General features: G+C 37.9%; 1 protein-coding gene across 4 annotated transcripts in view; it reads right to left on the bottom strand.

Annotated features, from left to right (window-relative positions):
• The window catches only part of TAB3 (TGF-beta activated kinase 1 (MAP3K7) binding protein 3), a 47,848-nt gene that overhangs the window by 9,110 nt on the left and 15,415 nt on the right, over window positions 1-23,323 (bottom strand). For 2 of the 4 annotated variants that reach the window (XM_040582481.1, XM_040582482.1), the window contains 3 exons: window positions 10,763-10,953; window positions 6,323-7,775; window positions 3,006-3,166 (listed from right to left, as the gene is read on the bottom strand). In XM_040582481.1, the coding sequence (XP_040438415.1) occupies window positions 3,006-3,166; window positions 6,323-7,775; window positions 10,763-10,864 (1,716 nt within the window). In that variant the 5' untranslated portion in view covers window positions 10,865-10,953. The remainder of the gene's footprint in view (window positions 1-3,005; window positions 3,167-6,322; window positions 7,776-10,762; window positions 10,954-23,323) is intronic. The other 2 variants (XM_040582483.1, XM_040582484.1) reach the window with 2 other exon arrangements.

Here is a 23,323-nt window from a genome sequence, read left to right as displayed (position 1 = left end):
AGAAAACAAACCAAACCAACAAAAATGAACAAGTTCCTTTAATATTAAAGCTTGTTAGTAAGAAGACATAGCTGAGCTCAAGTTTACAAAACCATATACCTTATAAAATTCTGTATAAATTGATGACTTGCTACATGAGTTTACATCAAGATGATCAGGAAAGAGAATACAAAGTGCAGGCTCATGTTAATTATTACTTGATTATAACTGAATAAAGTCAGAAGTTTATTGATTTGCATCACTCTAAAGAGTTCCAACATGCCAAACATTCTAGCCCATTATGTTTAAATTGTTCAGTGCTGCAAGACAGTAATTATTTTTCACAAAATAACCAGTTATTTAAGTCCATATATTTGCATATCATTTAAAAAACCCGTTACTGGAATACAAAGCGTTCCTAATGCTAGCAGCAGCAGTCATTAACATATATGTAGAAATAACTACCTTATCCTAGGATATATTCCAGCATCGCAGTCACAGAATTACAGAATGTTTAAGGTCAGAAGGGACCTCTGGAGGTCATCTGGTCCAACTCTTTGCCCAGACAGCAGACAGCTTTTGAGTATCTCCAAAGATGAAGACTCCACAACCTCCCTGGGCAACCTGTGCCAGCACTCAGTCAACAACACAGTAAAAAAGTGGTTCCTGATGTTCAGAGGGACCCTCCTGTGCTTCACTGTGTGCCCACTGCCTCTGGTCCTGTCACTGGGCACAAATGGAAAAAGCCTGGCTCCATCCACTTTGCACACTCCCTTCAGGTATTTATATATATATTGATAAGAGACCTTCTGAGCCTGCTCTTCTCCACGCTGAACAGTCCTAGCTGTCTTAGTCTGTCCTCACATGAGAGATGCTTAATCATCTTTGTGGCCCTTCACTGGACTCTCCAGTATGACCATGCCTATCTCTTGGACACCATACTCCAAGTTTGACCTCCCCAGTGCTGAATAAAAGGTTGGAGTAACCTCTCCCCCCTTGCCGGCAATGCTCCTAACACAGCTCAGGGTATCATTAGCCTTCTTTGCCACATCATTGGCTCATTTTCAGCTTAGTCTTCACCAGGGCCTTTTCTGCAAAATTGCTTTCCAGCTGGTTGGCTCCCTGCTTATACTGGTGCATGGGGTTGCTCCTCCCCAAGTGCAGGACTTAGTACTTCCCCTTGCTAAACGGCGTAAGGTTCCTGCCAGCTCATCTCTTCAGCTTTTTGAGGTCCCTCTGAATGGCAGCACAACTCTGCCAGTTTTTTGTCATCAGCAAACTTGTTGAGTGTACAATCTGCCCCATCATCTATATCATTAAAGACGATGTAAAATAGGATCAGACCCAGTACTGACCCCCGTGGTACACCGCTAGCTACTGGCCTCCAACCAGCCTTTGTGCCACTGACTACCATACTCTTGGCCTGGCTGTTCAGCCAGTTTTCAATCCACCTCACTACCTGCTCATCCAGCCCATACTTTATCAGCTTCTCTGTGAAGATCTTACAGGAGAAAACGTTTTAGTTCATGAAAAGTCTTACCAAAGTCTAGGTAGACAATAACCACTGCTCTCCCCTAATGTACCAAGACACTTTTGTCATCCTAGAGGTTTATCAGATTGGTCAAACTTGACTTCCCCTTGATGAACCCATGCTGACTACTGCTGATCACTTTCTTGTCCTTCACGTGCCTGGAAATGGTCTCCAGGACTAGCTGCTCCACCACTTTCCCAGGCATCAAGACGAGGCTGACCAGCCTGTAGCTCCCTGGGTCCTCCTTTCTGAAGACAGAAGTGACATTTGCTCTCCTCTAGTCTTCAGGCACTTCTCCCAAACACCATGATCAATCAAAGATTATCTAGAATAGCCTCACAGTGACATCAGCCAGCTCCCTCAGCACTCATGGGTGCATGCCATTCAGGACCACGAACTCATGTATGTCCACTTTGCTTAAGCATTCCCTGACCTGATCCTTTTCCACCAAGGGTGTACCTTCCTTGCTTCAGACTCTTCCCAGGGTCTCTGGGACTTGGGATTCCTGAAGGCCTATAAAGACTGAGGCAAACAAGGCATTCAGTATCTTAGCCTTTTCTATTTCCTATGTAACCAGGTCCCCTGTAAGCGATCGTGCCACTCTTTCACTAGCCTTGCTTTTGTTACCTAGGTACTAATAGAAGCCCTTTTTGTCTTCGACATCTCACGCCACATTCAACTCCATTTGGGCTTTGCCTTTCCTAACCTCATCCTTGCACACTTGGACTGTGCCTCTGTATTCCTCCCAGGAACACACCTGCCAGATGCTGCCCTGAGACAGGCGAGACACGCAGTAGCCATACTAGTCAAGCAGCTAACAGCCTGTACTATGCCTTCCAGCCTACATCTGTGCATTGCTTATGTCAACACAGTAAGTCTGAACTGATTTTGGCTAACAACTGCACAAAGTGGAAGTTCTTTTTCAGTCAGATGAATTCTCTTATCAGAGCCATACAGATGTTTGGGCTAGAGTTGCTTGCAGGTGGAAGTCATACAAACAGGAAGAACCAATGAGGAAAAGAGGAGAGAGGTGTCAACTATTTGAGCTAACACCGCCACTGAAAACTTACTTGGTACATCCTGCACATATCAAATGGGAAACATAATTTATTGCAACTACTATGCAACTACTCAAACAAAATACCTTTAAAAAAAAGGTGAAAACTTGCTGCATGAACACCAATCTGTAGATGGCTTGGGCTCTTTAAATAGACTTGGACATACTCTTTTTTAGGTTGTTAGAAAAGTAACTATCTATTCAGTTCTGTGGTCCAGAAAAGAATGTATACAAGTTTCAGAAATTCTGTTGTGAACACTAAGCAAGCTGGACTCATGTCTGTTTCTTAAATTGTAAGAACAACAAGCCAAGAACTCTCAAAAAATAATCACCTCCACTGAAGATTTTATATTCCAAAATGTTTTTGTACAATACTTTAGTTCATGAAAACATAAAAAAAAAATGTATCTTGAATTAAAATACTAACAAATTGCTTACTGTTGGAATTGCAGTTGTACAGCTAACTCTCCGAAGCCGCCTCTGCATTAGATCGTGCTCCATACCATTGACTTCAGCTTTCAGGCGTTCAAGCTCTTCTTTCTCAAGCTTCAGTTCCTTTGCTAATCTCTCCATCCTTGCTCGTTGATGTAACAGCAAGGCTAATGTTTTATATGGAAGAAATAGTTACTAATACACAAAAACCTGGAAAACCAAATTCTTATGCTTAAGATTCATGAGTGACCTTTCTGGAAAAAAAAAGTGATCATAAACATGCAACCAAGTATCAGTGTGAAGATGCTTTCATGCCAAATGAACTACAATTTAGAACAAAGTTCTTCCAGAATAAAAACATATTTTAGACAGTAACTTGAAGTTGATATTACCATTTTGGTCAAAGCTTCTTTTTTTGCATTTGGTCTTTCTCGTCTCAAAAATACAAAGGCACCTGTACAAGGAGACAGCTTCTCAGGATGAAACAGCAACCTAGTTATATTAATATTGTACTGACAAAAAAAAAAATAAAAATACCAGAGGTAAGATCAGAAGGTAACACACACTTCATATCTGCTGCTCAATAGCATCTGACACACTAGCCTTGTGACATCAACCAAATGTCAGTCCTGCATTGTTTTTTCACTATTACAGATTATGCTGTAACAACTTTAAGTAGTCTTAGCATTTCGGAGAGTATGATGAGTCTCCATACTATAAGTTCCCCAGTGTTCAAAGGTAAAACTACAGAATCTCAATAAAACAGACTAGAGAGCCCAGAAAATAAAAGCTGGGGGCAGCTCAAGTGCCTCAGCATGTGTAATTCTACAATAGAGCTGATTCATCGTCCTATAACCTCTCTCTGCTGTTAATCATTCTCTCATATTTTTGTCATGGTACTGAAATTTATGACTCTCAGTCACAAGATGATGTTGGGTTCTCAGAGCAGCCAAAGAAAGAATTTTGACTAGGCAGAAAATAATATTCAGTTTTTGCAGGAAGAATGTTTATTGGTATTTCATCACAATGCAAAACTGGCCAAGTTTATTAGTCTGATGCTTAGCACTTTCTGATCTGGCTGGTTTTACCCAATAAAAGTTTACCAGGACAGAGCAAAATAAGAAAAATTCACTGTGTGTATTCAGGTAAGCGTGCCACTCATATAACAATGTTCCAGCAAACGGTTCAAATGTATGAAGACATTGTAGAATCTGCAAAATGCTACTTCATAGAAAGTACCAGCCAGTACCTGCCCTTTTCTTCACCCCTATCCAGCACAGGCAAAGAAAAAACACATAATATCTCAAGAATACTTATATACTATCTAAAAAAAAAACCTTAGAAAAATAAGCAATGACAAGCTTACTGGAGGAGGGCAAAAAACCTCCTCAGTCAGGAGCATAAAAATGACAGTGTTGTTTATCAGATGCCAATATTCTGTGCAAAAATGTAGTACTACGCATTGGATTTTGTATGGATCCACCAATTCGCGGCCAAAGAATAGACACTGAAAATCCTATCCATGAATAATACCATATTTTTTTACAATACAGGCACCAGTATTACTGAAAAAAATTATTCTCTACTTTTTGAAGTAGCATAAGTCATCCAAGTAGAGTCTGAGATCACAAACTTGGAAAAAAAAATTACAGATACCAAGCTGTATGATTTTCTACTACTACTACCCAAATGGTCTATCTGATATGACTACATTACATAGCTTCACATTAGACTCTAGTACAACTCATCAAACATGACTCACACCGCAAAGAGAAAGTGGAAGTACAGACACCAGAACAGATTTTTGGTAACACTTTTCACAATGGTTCATATTCAAAAGAAAACTAAATACACTTGTTCCCTATATTAAGCTGTTAAATATACTCCTCTTTAGGACTCCTTTGTGGTAGTAAAGAATGTAACATTTATTCTTCTACGATGTATTTATATAATGAGTTCAGAGTACAGCAATACCAAAGGCTGTAATAAAGTCCCAGCAGTGGTAGGTATTGCCCTGAAAAGCACATATTAACTAGTTTCATTAGTTTTGTTTTCCAGATACAGAAATGTATTCAAAGATACAAAGGCAAAACCAGATTTCTGTATTTCAGAATGTTTTTCTCAGTTATATGAAGCTACTTGTAGTTTTCTCACGTAACTGACAATCTGTAATGAAGCTGTAATAGGAACACCACCACACAAAGCATATGGCCTAGGAGTTACAGGCCTACTAGCGTTCATTCTCTCTAAATAACATTTCTAATCGGGTCTACCAGGTACAGAACAGCTCTCTGTTGATGAGTTAGAATAGCTCAAAAGACACAAAGCAAAATAAGAAGTCAAGAACTACAGGGCAGCATTATAACCACTATTTCAGTTCTCTAAAGTGAAAGGAAGGCTAGAAGGAGCAATGGACAAATAGACTCTTTTCCAAACACAAATCCAGAAACAAGCACATTCTTTAAATAATTGCTGCCAATTATCATCCTGTCGTTACCCCAAATGATTGGTTTAAATGCTGGCAGACTGATTCATTTGCTCAATTTTAAATGTTTCAAATCTATAAAGCAGATTACTTGGAAAAGCAGTTTTCAGCTGAAGGTTAGATTTCAGCTTTTTAAAGAATTTTATTTACTAAATTACTCAATTCTTCATTTATACATGGCATGAAGACTAACTACTTCTAAACCTACAAAGCAGAACACACATCTTAAAATCTGTCTGCCAATCTCTTCCTCCTCTTTGAAAAATCTAAGAAGTGAACTTTTGAGTAAGTTCTTCAAAATAATTATTTTAGTATCTTTAAAAAAAAAATATTTGTATTGATACCCAAAGTATTTTTAGCTGCAATCCTACCTCCCCCTCCTATTTCACTTAATACTCTTCAATCTAAACCAAACAAATTGAATTCAAATCTCTTGCAGAAGTTTGTGCTTCAGGTTTTATAAAGCACCCCAAGTACGGAAAAGACATAAAAAATTAAAACCCACATGTAAATTTATGAGACAGTTCTTCAATGCAGAATTTAACAAACTGGACACACAGTATATGAACAAACTACTTAATTGTTAGCTGCAGTGCTTTATTTTTAATAAATTCCCCTAACTTCAAAAGCATACCAACTTCAAGAACCTCAGAAATTATTTATGTATTAGACTGATATATGGCAAAGTTTTTCACAAATTGGAACAAACTCTCTTTGCAGATGATGTGTGGTGCAATTTCTATTCTCTGTACACGTTTAAAAATTCTTACTTAATAGTAGCAAAATCAAGCTGAAAATGCACTTTATAATAATACAATTTGCAGGGTGAAACATTTACCTTGAGTGTAAGCATAGTCATCTGATCCAGAACTAGAACTTCTCTGATACTTATGGCTTCCTTTCTCTCCTCCAGATCCTGGGATTACAGAAATAGGCTGAATAGGTTCTGGTGCTGCAGAACGCTCTTCTTGGTCCACTAAATTTAAAAGATTCTCAGTCGGTGCTCGACCTACTGTGATTTTAAAAATGGTTGGGTTTGGCTGAGATACCATTACCCGAGGAGACTGTGTTGGTGCACCTGTAGGTCCAGTTGGTTGAGTGTAGGTAATATATACTGGATTAACACTAAATGGAGGTTTGGGTTGACTCGACATACCTCTTGATGGAGAGCTTGAAGGAGGAGTAGTGGCTGCATACAGTGAGTGCTGGTTTCGTTGAGATGGTTGATTACTTATTGGTGAAGGACTTCTGTTCATTGCAGTCCCAGGTCTTTGTGGTGGCTCGACTGTAATTTCTATTTTATTCATGGAACCTTTGGATAAACTAGGTCCAGCAAAAGGAGGAAGATACGGCACAGAGTGACCACCTTGTTTTTGAAAAGTCTGGGATGCTTGCTGATATGGATGGGGTGGGACAGTTGAAGGACTAGGAGGCATGAAAACATGTGAACTCTGATGACCCAACTGAGGAGTCTGAACTTGGTGTTGAGGAGAACCAAAAGGTGAGGGACACTGGGATGCCGGTGGTGATCGAAAAGCTGACTGAGGGATCTGGGCTTGTTTAGGAGAATACTGAGAAGGTTGGTAGTTCTGTTGATGTGGATATACAGGTAAAGGACGGGGAGTATAATGTGGAACTGGGCCCTGTGGCGATGAATGCCACTGTGTATTCTGAGGAGTCTGTCGTCCTGAAGAACTCTGAGATGTTTGCCTTATATAAATAGAGCCAGGAGTCCCATAAAGATTGCTTGGAATCTGTGGAAGAATTTGTAGAGCTCTGGGTACACTCTGTCCAGAGGGGAGGTTTTGCGATACTGTAACAGTAATGGGATTTGTACTGTACCGAGGTATGTGCATATACGTAGGAGGAGGGCCTTGCATAGCAGACGTGTTCATTCCTGGTTGTATGGAAGATGGCTGTGGAGGTGGCTGTGGAGGAGGAGTAGCTGCATTTCTATTCTGGTCATTCACAAAAAATGGATTGTAACTAGGAGAAGCTGCCACAACAGCGGGAGCAGAATGTGGTTCTTGAACTAAGCATATCAGCTGTTTACCTGCTGTGCGTTGTGGATCAATATGTCCATCACTTGAACTGTGTACCAGTGTACGACCACCATTAAGTTGAGCTCCATCCCCTACATGATAGCTGGTATGAGGATGAATACCCAGATTAATGTGCAAAAGGCTATTTCTATTCATTCTGGTGTCATCAGGGCTATGGTACTCCATATATAAGTATTTGTTGCTCTCCTGTGCAAGGGCTCGACAACAGGCATCTAGGTTGTTGTTGTTCTAGGAATAAGAATGGGCACCTATTACTGTCAAATAGCAAAAGCAAACACCACTGCTCAGCATTCAACAAGCGTTCAACTGAAGCTGCAGCCTGGCCTAGGGATAACGCTACTAGGGATAACATTTCACAGACATGAATTTTGAAATAAAAGGTAATACCCTGTGAGTCACAGTATGCAAGTAGCTCATGTTGCATCTAGCAAAATGGTACAGTAACACTAGCTACAGTATGACGTATTAAAAAAAAAATCAAGTTCAGTTTTCGGGAAAGCAATAGTTAGAACTCTTGGCATCTTCTGCAAGGAACAGTTATGTACAATTAACTACTTCTAGTAACAAGACTAATCAAATTAAACTAGATCAAAATTGCAAACTCTGGAAAGTCAAAACATAAATGCAGATGACATTTTGAAGTTTACCTAAGTGCTTACTGCTTTCACCTTTATTATACTGTTTACCTGAGTATCTCTTTACCTGAAAGTTTAAAAACCCAACATTTTAAATCAGCTTCTCTTCGTAGAACAGAATTTAGTGCCTTAAAAATGAAGTCAGAGTAAGTACTGCTTAAAAAAGTAGTGGCAATTCCATAAAGAACTTTACAATTCTGAAATAATTTCAACTGCCTTTTAAGAATTTCAGCTTCAAGGCTAAAAAAAGTTTCATTCATACATCAGTGAGGAATAAATACTGTAAATGTTTGATTTTTCTGTGGTGTCAGCAGCTGAAACTATACAGTCAATAAATTATGAAACAAATCAGAAGTGTAACAGGGAATTCCCTTTCCCTTCTTTCCCACTCCACTAATTTTAGCTTAATCTAGTCTTGTTAAAAGAACATGAATGATAGCTTTTCCAAAAGAGTAAAATCACTAAAAAGCATTCCAGATTGTGGATTTTTTTTTTCTCCTCAGTTTCTCATGCAACAGCCTGCATCAGCTGTGGTTCAGTTTTTAATTTAAGCAGTAGTCAAATTAAAAAATTTCACTTTAAGTTCAACTACCTCTGGCCCTCAGCACACAAACTGTGTTACATGTGATCCAAGACTGGTATACAGCACCTCCTACCAGAAAAAGTGTGTACATATTTATATATACACACAAAACACCCCCGCCTTCCTTAGTGTGCTAAGAGTACCACTCTAAGGAATATACATTAATAATGGTTTCGCTTCAATTTTAAACACTATCACTATATAAAGTTTGCATACATATTAACACTCATGTAGCCTTGCAATATGATTTTCAACAGCCTATCCACTGCTGGAAAAGTCACATTGGCATTTCTTTTCTAAAGGACTAATACCTTGTCAGTCTTAATACTAAAGTGAAAATGTCTTTCCCAATATTTTGTATGATTTCACTATCAGATAAACACACATATTCAGCATCTTCTCAGATGAAGACTTACTACTAAACATGATAGAAGAGTTCAGCGCTTAATTATGTATGGCTCTCACTAGGGATACCCTCCCTGACTATTTCCCCTTCACGCCAAGCTCCCCTTCTAGACCCCAGTGGTCAACGGGAATATCCAGGAGTATCACAGAAAAATGTAAAAACCAGAACATGTGGAAACCAGACCTTGTAATAGTAACCATCCCCACTGTGCCAAGACAGCAGTCTCAAAAAAGTTGACGGCTACCATCAGCCACTTGCCATCTAGACAGAATTTCATAGAGTCCTTAGCTTCCTTAGCTCACTTCATCAGGGTGGAGGTAGAGAGAATGTAGACAGGACAGGTCCTAATCTGATTTTCTCAGGGTATGGGAAGTATTTGTCATTTCAAAGGACCCTCAATTTTTGATGGGTTTAACTCATCTGGTTTAAATCTAGAGTATGTATAGCAAAAGGTTAATGGAAACCAGCTCACATATCTCAAAATATAAACTGGTTTGGAAACAAATTCAGCACTTGAAAAAATGACATATGTTTGCCATGTAACGTTAACTAGCTATCCAGAATGCCATATTATAGATATAGAACACCATACGCTCCTGCAGCATTAAGGGTTCTTCAATTTTATCAGTTTAAAGATGTCTGACAAAGTTCATCAAAAGGACCATGTACTTAACAGTACAGCACAGATGACTGTCAGGGTAAGTAAAGCTTTGCATTGCAGTGCTTCTCCTGCTTTACATTTGTACGAAAGCAATTAATTTGTATCTGCATGGTTTAGAAGACACAACACAGAAACTACAGCCACAGCTATAAGTAAATCTACTCTTCTGCCAGGGACATGTAGGATACAAAGACAGCTTTGATAGTCTCACAGGAAGCTGTTTATTGCATTGGGCTCCACCTTAGCCACGGTCACACAAGGCCAAACCAGATCTTACATGTTTCTGTTGCACTCCTGAATCGTCCCATTAACAGAAGGTATTCCCAGATGACCACGACTTTGAAAAATTATTATGTGTGGTCACTTATCATCACTTCCAATTTGTGATTTTATATGAAGGTGGAAAGAAGAAATGGAAAGCAGGGGTAGGGAAGAAAAGAAATGCCACCTGACTTGGAAACAGAAAAGTAAAATTAAAAATTTTGGACAGCTGTGGCAGAAAGATGCCATGAAGACAGAAAACTTTTAGGTTTCTAGCTAAGGCCCGTTCCTTATTTTGAAAGAATGAGTCATTGGAGTCATTGTTTGCCAAAATCTCCTCCAGTATATGTACGTTATTTACGTAGCTATCACCAACAATCATCCCATTAGCCACTTTCCTTATTCCCTGTACGCATACAGTCACAGCTCACACAGACGAGGAGGAACAGTCAGTAGGAAAAATACCCACGTGGGAAACAAGTGAAGAATGAAAAAAATCTTTGTACACATCTCCTGTAAAAGACAGGACAAAAATGCAAGTAGCGGAGTCTTCTACCCTTTCAAAATAAAATCAGAACAATGAAAATCTGTGCTCCATATATACTACTAAAAGGAATCTTCATACTACAAAAATAAAATACAAAGACTCTTAAAAACTCTTTACCGTACCTGAAGCATGCACTGAGATACCACCCCTTCAGGTATCTCAGGGAAACGTTGTCGGAGATCATGGAGAACCTGCATGTCGAGTTGTTGACTGCCCTGCGCCATGCCAGACTGATGATGTTCCAGACTACCAAAAAAAATGGAAGTCAACAGGCCTTCCAATGATTATGGTCTTCTGAGGCTTCTGGCATTTTCTGGAAGAAATAAAACACAATCCTTTAAGCTATCACAACAACTTCTCCCCCTTCCTCAGCTGCATGTGTGAAAGAATTTTTAGACCTAGATATCAAGAGAGACAAGGCTTAAACACAAAAGTGGGAATCACTATGTCTCAAATCCTAATGTTAAAACACTTCATACACCTCAGTTATGTTTACATGACATTTCACTGGAATGTACTCATTTAGGTCTTTACACAGCCCCATTAGTGGTACCAGGTAGGCATAACTTAATCTGACCTGCCTAAAATGGAACTGTTACACATTTACTCCAAGTGGAAATTCTGAACAGTCTGTAGAAAAGTCTGAAGTTATTACAAAGCACCCATGTCTTTGTTATTTACAACATGCTAAAAATAACAGGCTGGAAAACTAAGTAGCACAATTACCCAAAAATACTCCTCTAGTAACAGGGTTTAAACACATTACATCACTACCAATCCAAGAAGTTGGAAACGATTTTTGTCAAACACAACAAGGTTTAAACAGAATTTTAAAAGACCTTTTTAGGACTACGATAAGCATCTATTCAAGATTTTTGTAAAGCACCTTTTATATTCATAGAAACATGATTAGTGATCAAAAAAAACTCTCTTCTTTTCAGGATTCTTGTATTCAACAGCAAAAAGATTCTATCTGAACTTTAGTACTCCAGGACTACTAGAAGGCAAATACAACCTGAGACAACAAATACTTTTCCCACTTGTGGCTCATGATCACAGCAGTTATCAAAAGGCAGTAAAGTCTAAGTAAAGATTCACACAGACTTTGCGTGAAGGTGGTGCATGACATAGGCCCTGTAACACATCTGTTATTGCTAAGCTTCAAAAGCCTTTCCAACGTTACTACTCAGTTGAATTCTTCACTGCAGAGAATGTAATCCTGTGTTCAAAAACAGAATTGAAAGTCATATGTCAGCAGAGCTGGTGTTCAAGTAATTTGGTAGCTACTCAAACTTCCAAGTTTAAATCATGTTTATCTCAACCTCAGTGCAGTTGAGGGTGTCACACAGTACAGGTATTCCAATCAGCTTTTCACTTGTTAGCTCAACTTGCAATAGCAGTCTAAAGCAGACTGCAACAAATTTACAACAGATCAGCACATACACATACCCTTATGTGCTAATAAACTCCAACAATTTCCTGTATCTTTCCTAAGAAAGTCTCTTAGTTTTCGTAGGCAAGAAAATAGAACATATAACTTCAAAGAAATATGAAGTGTCAGGTTTAAGGTAAAAAGCTTTGTTTTGTTTTGTTTTTTCTTCCATTTTGATTTTGAGTATTTAATAACCATGCCTTTCTTTTCTCATGTTTTTCTAAGTAGTACTTCCTTTCTCTGAAAAGGAGCGAACCAAAAACTATGACCACAACAAAAGCAGAAGTCAAGTCCACTCCACTATCTGGCTACTATGTATGTGGACAGCTCTTAACTGACATTAGCACCGATTAAGTAACACATACGCTTACAGGAAGGGTTGCTCTACGTCCTATCTGATATATTCTAGTATCCAGTATTAAATCTGTCAGATCACACTCTTTCTCAAGATGAGACAAGTTTAAGCAGTGCTGCTGTGATTTAAGAAATACTGCAATAAACTTACACTGTACAATCCCAGTGCAGTTCTGTCCACTACAGTAATGCTGCAGATCCCTTTTATTTTAAAAGGAAATTAATTTTCACTGACTACAAGAGCCAGCTGAAACTTCATTATCTACATCTACACTCACAGTACAGGATCTTCTGTAAAACATACTTTTCATAAATGACAAATATCATGCTTTGATAAACAATCTACCACTAGCATTCTCAAAGAAAACCTGACAGCAATCAAGTTGTACGTGTTTCTAGACAACTCTCCTTTTCCCAGGAGGCAGGAAATGAAGAGCAGTAACGGAGGAGAACCGCTACCAGAATAAACTGCAGTTAACCCCCCTGTGGAATAACAAATGACAGTATCCAAAAATCTGAAATAAAAGATAATAATTTTAAGAATTTAATTTAAATGAGCAAAGCCCTTCGCATCACCTCTCTTCAAATGAAAATTCATGGGTGAGCAGACTGAAGATCCATCATCAATACCTACAATGTTTTTCTACAATACTTTTACAATCTAAATAAATAATTTCTTCTATGCTTTTCTAACAATTCCTGATCATGTGTGGTGAGTAGAGATGGAACACTCAAAGTAATTTGCACCTATTGGCCAACTACAAATTTTATCAGAGTTCTCGTCTAAACACAAAAAACCGAAAACAAATTTCCCTTCTCATTTTAAAGAGTTGAAGCTTCTAGCCTTTACAGTTACACAGATCCTTGAAAAGTCTGTAAGAAACACAAAATAATTGTCTTGAGAAGCACGAACACACAATCATTCAGAACTCCTTGGATTGTATGGCTACACTACTGTGGAAATTTATTATTTTTCAGCCAATACCACAACATCCACTCCTGCTGCATCTAGGAGCCCAGCATTTTGTCCTGCCTATTCTGCTTGACCTGCCCACAACTCACTGCACATTTTCCACTCTAAGCAGACACAAACTGGCTGGAATACAATACTTGCTTCCCATGTTGCTCCATAGCAGCGGGCAGGTGGAGAAGCAAGTTGTTCAGAGAGCCAAGAGCTTACAGCACAGGCTATACAGCTAAGATGCTCAGACAACAAGAACTCCCGCTGAGCCACAAGAGCCTAAGAAAGCAATACTTCAAAGCTTCTTTCTTTCACAGCATGCACAGGCTAAGGCACATGCTGAGGTGCACTACACTACCAGCCTTACAAATGCTGAAAGTTTACAGAGCAGAACACATCAAAAACCAACCCAAAGTCACAATGAAAGCAAGGAGCTTCATCTGTAACTTTCAAAGACGAGGACACCCAAACTCTACTTGAAGAGTATTTCACCAGCATGGAATGAATTTACATTGATACATACACAGCAGTTCTAACAGAAAAACCAAAGGGTATTGTTGCAGAATTTGTTCTGCTGTGTTAACGCACAGATGACCTTGGGAGCCACTACTGAATCCTGGGGATTATGCAAAGCATGACTCAAGTCCTAAACAAGTGCACTACTCAGTTTTCCACACTTTTTACAGACCCAAATTATATGTACAGAAAACCAGTATCTTTTAATCTTCCTTCCTTAAGCCATCTGCATACCCTGCAAATTCAAAAGTCATTACAAAAAAGTTCCATCTATCAACTGATGCCTCTTTTCTGAAAGAATGAGTAAAAAATTAGAACTACTATGGTGTTGATACTCCCCACAGATAGCATTCTGTATATAAATATATATACACAAAAGGAAAACCATCTCACTACTGATATTTTTGAAGCACTAAATCACTTAAGATACATGAATCATCAGTGATGAGATCCAATTGAAAAATAACAGGTCAATATGCACTATCCAGGAGTTTATAAATTATGTACTGATGCACACTTACGCAAGCACAATGTCTGCAGCAACTAAAATAATTCCTGAGTGAATTTCCAGAAAACCGGTTACCTGGAAGAGTTTTTCAGGCCTCATCAATTGCAAGTTAATTGTTAAAGAGTTTTATAACAGCAGCTGCACTTTGAAAGATCAGAGGAAAAACCCACCACAAAACATAGTAATAAATAAATCAGTTTATAAAATTAACACTTCATAGGCATTGTGCTTCTATATGTCTTGCATAAATTCTTTCATCTTAAAAGATTATTATTTAAATTTTTAGATTACAAGGATGAGAATACACAGATGGATTTAAGTACAGTCACATAAAGAACCTCAGTTTTTCCTCTGAACACAACACAAATGTAATCCTTAAATTTCACTGTCCTGACTTCTAAACAAATGCATGCTGATGTCTACAGATAAAAAGTGGATTTACTGAATGATGGTCGTATGAACTCAACCCAATATTTTTAAATTAATCAATTTTTTTCTTCCTTGTTAACCTTGTTTGATCAAAGTGTTGAAGCAGAATTTTGGTCTCCAGATTCATAAATGCAGCACAATTTTTTTACTTGAGCACTCATAAGGCAATTCCTTCAAACACTTGCACTGGACTGACAGGCTTTTAGCCAAGAGGTAGAAAAGGATTCAGGGAAAGCTAGCAAAGCTGGATGCTCTATTCTGTCTAAACATTGCAGGAACTGGAGTATGAAGATACCATGAAATTCAGGTGGACAAAACAGTAAAACACTATCAACTTCTTAATTATGAAATCTTCAGAACAGAAAAAACCAAAATTAACACAAATCAGGAAGCTGAAAAGAAAAATCAACATGCATAACATCTCCACCCAGCAAAAGTGATTTTGACTTTAGAGCCATTTAAACTCATTTGCAGTGAATATGAACTAGCAACTCCAATGAACACTTATACAATCCAAACTCATGACAGCAATTCCTAATTGTTACCTGTTTAAACATCATTTGCCAATACCAACAACTCATTCCTGCTTATATTTGCTACCGGCATTCAGGTAGAAAAGTTCTAAGTAACACTGGTATCAATGCTACTCAGAACTTCATTCCTGTTCTGAGCCAAACAGAAGAGCAGTATCAGCGTGAATACCTCCCCTGAACAGCAATTTTCCTTATTTCTCTGGTAACCAATAGAGGGAGAACTGTGAAGAGCGAGCACACGAATTGAGGAACCAGAACAAGATAGGAAAATATAAAATTCAGTTTCATTAATCTAGATCAGTACAGAATTTTACTTTCAATAAAAACGGCAGGCTAAATAAAAATGAGATTGTGTCCAAAAGAAAAATATGGTGTTCTTTAAATGGAAGAAGAATAATAAAAGCCTAACGCTCATTTGTAGTAACTTTACTAAAATATACCATTTTGTTTTCAAAGCCATGCCAGACTAACTGGCTGGACAGCATGAGTTCTGAATCTGAGTGACATTTTAGATTTTTTATTCTAAATGCATTTATTAAATGGAAAGAACTGTGAGTGAATCTTATGAATTATATTCCTTCTTGAGGTAATGTTAGCTACAGTTGAAATTACTTTTTCAGTTTTGTCATTCCCTTTTTCCTACTCATTTATTTGCTGAAGTTGGTCTCAAGAATAAGTTATTCCATCTTTTCTGGAGAAAAAAAAAAAAAGAAAAAAAGAAAAAATCATCTGCTCTAGTCTGAAAAGCCTTTTAGAAGAACACAGACCGTTCATGCTCAAAGCACAAAAAACCTTAGCATTACATTCTACAAAGTAGTATTACTAAAGTATACAGCAAACAAGAATACACAGAGTGCTTAGGAAGTATGACAGTTTTATATAGATCATGACTTTTATATCTATATAATTTAAAAAAATTAGTTGCTTATTAAGAACATGTATTAGGACATTTATGTTTTGTGACTACTTACTTCCGTATTCCTAAATTCAAGATGTCTTATAGTATGGAAATAATCCTACCAAAATGTCATCCAGGTATTGAACTCCAGTGTTCCTCTTTACCAGGCACAGTGCATAAGAGATTCTCAAAATAATCTATTATTTTCCCAACTGTGAGAATTATTTCATTGTATTACTACAACACAAAGATTTAAGCTGTATTTGAAACTATAGCCTACGTACGAGAAGTATCTTTATTAAACCCTATATTTATATCTATAATGTATAAAAACATTATTTATATGGCCCAAGAAAGATGAAAACATTCTACCTCTCACAAAAGTAAAATATCATCTATTTCATCTTCAGCACTCAAATTTAACTAGTCCAAAGCATTTATAATTATTTGGGAATAAAAAAAAATCTTGAGCAAGTTAAGTCCCTAGAAACTCTCTTACTGCAAAAGGATTTCAAGTTTTTATTTACACATACATGCATATAAATTCAAAACTATTCAGTGAATTACATGTTAGTTGCAGTTTCTTGAATGAAGTTACCCTATAAGCAAGGACTGCTTAGGGGGTAATGTCAATTTACTTCTAGAATAGATGTGGACAAACTTCCACTGCCTCCAGAGCCATCTACAGATCTGGTTACAATTCTCCAAGGATGCCAAGATTTGGTGCATATGGGGCAGCATGAAAAAGCAGTGAGATCAGTTGTAGTGAATTACAACTCATACACAACTGAACAGCTTTCTCTTCCTTTCTTCCCACTCCAGTCAACTCAGCTGAACTAACTGAACCTGCTAAAACACTTAAAAAAGAAAAAAAAATAGTTTAATAAGCCTACCCTGCACAATGGATGGCTCACTGAATAACACACCATTGTGGAAAGGAATTTAAAATGGTAAAAAGGGGAAAGGGATACAGGACCAGGAGCAACACCTCTCTCTCTTGAGCACAGGTAAGCCAGCTGATGAGTTAAAGCCGTAACAAAAATGCACTTTCACCTGAAGCAGAGTTAGAACACAAGAACCGAAGCTGTTCTTGTATGAACAGCACTAAATCAGGATGGGGATTTTGCCAAGTGTTGTCAGTACCGGAGTTAGAGAACATGACTGTGGCGCTGCAAGAAAGCTGTCAGCTGAGCTCAGAAGGTACACACACCACCAGCAAGAGGTCTGAACTGAAACTGTACTTCAACCTCCATGTTGCTTCCCCACAGGCCATGCAATGCTGTTCTCTACAAAAAAATCTTTCTGAAAACTGTGATGGGCCAACTGATCATAGGCAGCCAGTTCCTTATCACTGACAGAGCTATACCTTCCACATCTCTGTTGACACATTGGTTACGTGCTTCCAAAGGCTACAATACCCTCCATATACTGCATGCTAACAGTAAAACATGAGAAGACAACAAAGGAATTAGTTCAGCCAACAGATTTAGGAAGTACTTTGTTAGACAAGGTATTAATATCTTTTAGTTTTAACCTAACACTGTGGTTTTAACAGATAAATATGATTTCAGCCGAAGTCTACATTACTACGTGACCACAGCCCAATTCCACTTCTGTATTTCAATACTCAAGCAGATGTAAAGGTGTATAATTACTGCGGTGCTTCCTACAATGCAACTGCAAACACAAAGAGAGACTGCTAAATAGCCACATTTTGTAAATAAGCTTGTGTAAAACCATGAAATCTGAAGATGACGATTCAAATTAAGTTGCTTCAAACACAAGATTAACTAAACAAAAACATATTTTTTTTAACATCCCAACCCACACATACCTACTATTAAATCGGCATTTGCACCCAATTATAGCCTTGTAAACATGCCTGGTACATGACCTGGCCGCAGATGCAATCAAGTAATCTCAACTCTAATCCTTGAGCAGCCTCTGGAACCACTGTTGGCTTAAATTCAAAGGTGCCCACACAGAATGTTAAACTGACTGTAGTAGTTTAAAGTCATCATGCTATTCTGACACTGGGAATAATAGAGAACAATTTTGTACACTATTTCCATTTATTTAACCATTCAAATAAAGAAAAGCAATTAACTCATCCCATATATGTCAGAACACACATCAGTCCAGCTGACTTCAGATTGCTCTTGCAGCAAAGGCACCAAACACTTATGGTAATGTGACACCTTTGTAAAGATTTGCTAGCTGGAAGATCTTAAATTCTCAAAGATAAGAGAAACCAAACTGTTATAAGTGTGAAGAGATCAATTTTTACTCACAACCATCTTCAGTCGCCCACTCGCACTGTTTAAACATGATGTATGACAAAAAAACCAAGGATAACTTTTCCCTGCAACTATGATTACATACAGCTAAGAACAACTCTCCCACCTCACAAATCACAATAACCATTTGTTACAGAAGCTTTTATTATTTACAGGGTGAGATATCCCACAGCTTTGGGACTCTATTGCTTCACAGAGTAGGAAAGACACGTACAATAGAGTTTAAAGACATTCTGTCTGTTCATACAGATGTATTAAGTTCAACAAAGCAAAAGAAAAGCAGGCAATATCTAAAGTTGAGCTCAGCAGGCTGCTGTCACTGCTCTGAATGCCTGGCTATGTCACTAAGAACACAACACAACTCCATGGTTTGGCAAGCTGTCTTATGATGACCACTCATTCACTTGCATAAAAGATCAACAGGTTCATAAAGCTCCTGGAGAGTACGAAGGCAATGTGAAGCACAATAAAGGGGTATACAGAAAACTAAAAATAAAGCTGACAAGCTATTGCTGCTGACCACTGGTCTCTCATATTATGGTACAGTTATACAGGCTCACCTGACAGTTCCTGGTTCAATACCCCTGTCCATTTAGCCATACGGTAGTTACACAGCCATATAATAGTTACACAGATGATGGCCTAGAACATCTTTGAGTACTAAAATGGAATGTAAATCATTAAAGCCAGCACGATGAGAATACTGTTATCTCACACTGATGAAATGGGAGTGTAGAGCAACGAAGACATTCCTTCTCTTGTGTTTTATTTGCATTAGTTTAAACTTAAGCAATAATCAGTTTTATCCACGTTTAAAACTCCACAGATTCCATAAATGAGGAATACTGTGATACAATGTTGTGTGTCTTCATCACGCAAAAGCAGTGTGCAACTCTGAGGTAAGAGGCACCTGGACGGAGGAAAACCATTTTTGCCACAACAGTGACACTGCCTAGGAACAGGACTCAAGCACAATAAGGTTTCATCTGTGGTCTGTGGGCAAGCATGTTATGACACAGGTTCTTGCTAAAAATCAAAAAGTCATAATCAATCACTATTCCCTCTTAGGCATGAATTTTGTGTTGCTTTGTGTGACATTTGCTTTTCTTTTCTCCATCACAGTCTACCATCCTTCTGAGCCACCAACATCTAAATGGATTAGTGTTATCTATTTACTGGGTTTCTTCTGCCATCTATAAGACAAAAAAAAAAAAGTCGCAGGAACAATGTAAGCAATGCAGTGTTTACACAGATCAAAAAACCCCAAAATATCAGGCACTGAGACAGCAAGTTGTGAGGTGGAAAACAAGCCAGAAGTATTGCTCTGTTAGATCTAAAGATCTAACATTTGCGAAACAACTCACACATTATTTAATAACCTTGGTCATGATTAAATGTCTGTCCCTTAAAGGTAGGACTAGTATTTGAGAATAAGAGACCATATTTATTCCACTGCTCTGGAAGTAAAAGGAGTATATACCCTATATACAAGTCAAACCTTCACAAAGCAGAATTTACTTTTAATAACTACATGGTACTTTGCACCACAAGATATTAAAAACTGAAGACTGCTTAACTGGAATAATTACACCCATTCTAGCAAGTGGTTAAGAGGTTCTTGGCCAGTAATTCCCCACCAAGTACATCACAGAATCATAGAATGTTTGGGTTTGAAGGTAGCTTTAAAGATCATCTAATTCCAGCCCTCCTGCTGAGGGCAGGGACACCTTCCACTACCCCAGATTGCTCAAAGCCCCATCCAACCTGGCCTTGAACACTTCTAACGAGGAGGTATCCACTTCTCTGACCAGCCTGTTCCAGTGTCTCACAAGAAATTTTTTCCTTATGTCCAACCCAAACCTACCATCTTTCAGTTTAAAACCTCTGCCCCTCATCCTGTCACTACAGGCCTTGGTAAAAAGTCTCCCCCTGCCTTTCTCAAAAACCTGTGTCTCACTCCATGGCACAACCAGAAGGAGCTCTTGCTACAGAACAAAGTTACAAGAAAATTAAGTTTTTAAGGCAGTGAGATAGTTCAGGAATGATGCTACTATGCAACAAATACTAATTTCCAGAAGAGTTCCGCGGAATACTAGGTGCAACTAGAAGTTGTAAAACACAAGTGAGTTTGTATGCCTCGCAGAAAATCCTGAGACTACCACAAGAATCATGTTTAGTACCAAAAGCTATGACGATGATGAATTTGCTTTCTTACCAAGACATACGATCTACAATTGACAGAAAGTTTATGAAATACGGACTGTGGCTGGAAAAAAACCCTCTGTGAACTAGCACACTGTCAGATTTCCTAATCCATAAATTCTAAGTGTTGGCCCTGCAAAAGGCAGTTTTAAAATTATATAAAATTTTTTTGATCATTATATCCTATTTTGGGAATCAAAATGAGCCAGAAAGGATACAAGAAAACATTAAAGTGCATATATACATAAAGCATGGGAAAATGTCTACTTGCAAATCTATGGATCATAAACTTCAGCTTTTTTAAAGTACAGTTGCCTATTCATATTTCCAGGTTTAACAATTACTAGAAGCTGAGGTTTATACTAGAAGGAAATGGAGCTAACAAAAAATACTGGACTATTGTTCAATACACAAGTTGTTCCGGAATGTGAGCTTCCTTCTCCGAAGTCTGAGATTAACATTTCTCAAAGAAGTAATGTCTCTGCATATTGCAATGGACAGTGTTACCTGCAACTCACCAATCTGAACCTCAACCAGCTCAACAGGAATTTAATGCTGTTCCAGCCTAAGAGATCTTTCATAGCTCCTACACAAGGTAAGTGATTCTCAGCATTAGCTCCTGCTCCTACATCACAAATTCATTGCCACATTTAGAATTTGTTTCGAAGACATTCAGAACAGGCTTTGTTACAAGATACATTTACGCTAGTCAAAAAAACAATGAGCCCTTCCAGAAGAAACTTCACAAAATCAAACACTGTACTTGCTTTTGCATGAGTTCAGAGCAGTAAGTATTCACTAAAGCCAGAAGTTCCAAGAAGTCTGAAGACAACAGTTATGATTTAAAAAAAATATGAACCAAATTGTCATTTGTTTTACCCACACATAGCTTGTAAAATTTCAGATTTAACTATACTCATAGATCAACTATTACACATTCAAATAGCTATTCTCATAATAGGCCTAAATGTCTCCCTCATTTTTCTTCACCTTCTCACTTTGATATGGGCTTCTCCCTACTAAAAATGTTTGCTCTGAATAAATAAATTGCTAGCAATAAATTTGAAATAGACCATTGACCATTTACAGATTAAAAGCAGCAAAATCACATTAGTCATCTGAGCTTGCTGATATTTCCGTAAAAGGCACGCTACTGTACTTCATGCATTAGGGCTATACTATTTGTATTATTAACCGGTTATTTGATTTACTGGGCTGGCTCAGCAAACAATTTCATGGTGAAGTAAAAGCTTGACCATCCTCTCAGAGTTATCTGATGTTGCACAAGATCTACAGAACTTGTAGAAAATTCACTCTTTTTAGTCAGCCATGCTATGAATTAGCAATAGGACGAGTGATTTATGACAACAGAAACCTAAAAAAATAAAATTTAATTGTTTATGCTATCAAAGAAAAGTTGAACTATTTGATTTAAGCCATTCTTAAGGTACGAAGAGGAGAAAAAAGTTCTAAATCAACTGCTTAAACATCAGTTTTCCTGCTCCTGACAGACTTTTTGTGATGGCTAACAGTGTTGTAAACAATAGTTAAAAATGAATTCTCTGTTAAGTCTCTGATGACAGACAAACCTTGAAAATACTCTATATTGAATACACCGACTGAATCAAAGATTTCTGTTTTGTTGGTAACTGCATATACGGAAGAGTGTTACAGCATAGGATGCAGGCAATTTCTGTAACACACCCTGTATTAACTTTTTTCTGCATCAATGAAGAAGTGATTGCAAAACATATTTACACCTGTAAAGAAGCATTCATTTTCCCATAGAGATAAAAGGAGATACTAAATAGCATTAATTACAATTGAAATGACCTATGTGAATTTATTAGCAACCCATGCAACTGACAACAGTGCAAAAAACAACATCTACTGCAAAGACTGCCTGCACACTACATTCACTACAACATTTATACCCAAGATGACCAGTTGAAAAAAGAAAAGAAAACAGTACTGGGAAGTGCGAACACCGATGCATCACTGGTTTTAGTCAGTCTACTTACTGCTAACCCCTCCTCACTCTGGCCACCTTAAACCTGAAGAAAACCCCTTGATTAGAAAGAAGTGGAGCTGAGCAAGGGGATGAGAAAAATCTCATTTCAGTATCCCTGGCAAACACACTGATGGAGGATATGACTCTACACAAAGGAGGGAAACAGACAGGCACATGTAAACAGGAACAAGAAAGGAGACAGAAATAAGGAGAGAGCAGATACAGAAAAAACAAGGAAGAGACAGGAATCAATACAGAGCAATGCAAAAGATATCAATAATACATAGAAATACCATATACTTCCTACACAACAGAAATCAACTTTCACTTTTGAAATTTTGAATTAAGCTTTGGTGGCCTGACTGTGTAAATTTCCTTGACGTGATTAACTGCTACAAAATACAGCAGACATGTTACACAGCATGCCTGTCTTTTCTATTCTTGCAGGAGAATTTGTTAAGCTAAGGAACCATAACGTGAACCTTGCCTGTTTTGTGGTATCTTCTGGCAAGTCTTTACATGAATACCCACCCATAAGGGTG

This window comes from Falco naumanni, chromosome 2, assembly GCF_017639655.2.
Source record: "Falco naumanni isolate bFalNau1 chromosome 2, bFalNau1.pat, whole genome shotgun sequence".
NCBI classification, from domain to species: domain Eukaryota; kingdom Metazoa; phylum Chordata; class Aves; order Falconiformes; family Falconidae; genus Falco; species Falco naumanni.
Note: the sequence above shows the minus strand (reverse complement) of the source record. Positions and strands in the feature narration are given on the sequence as shown.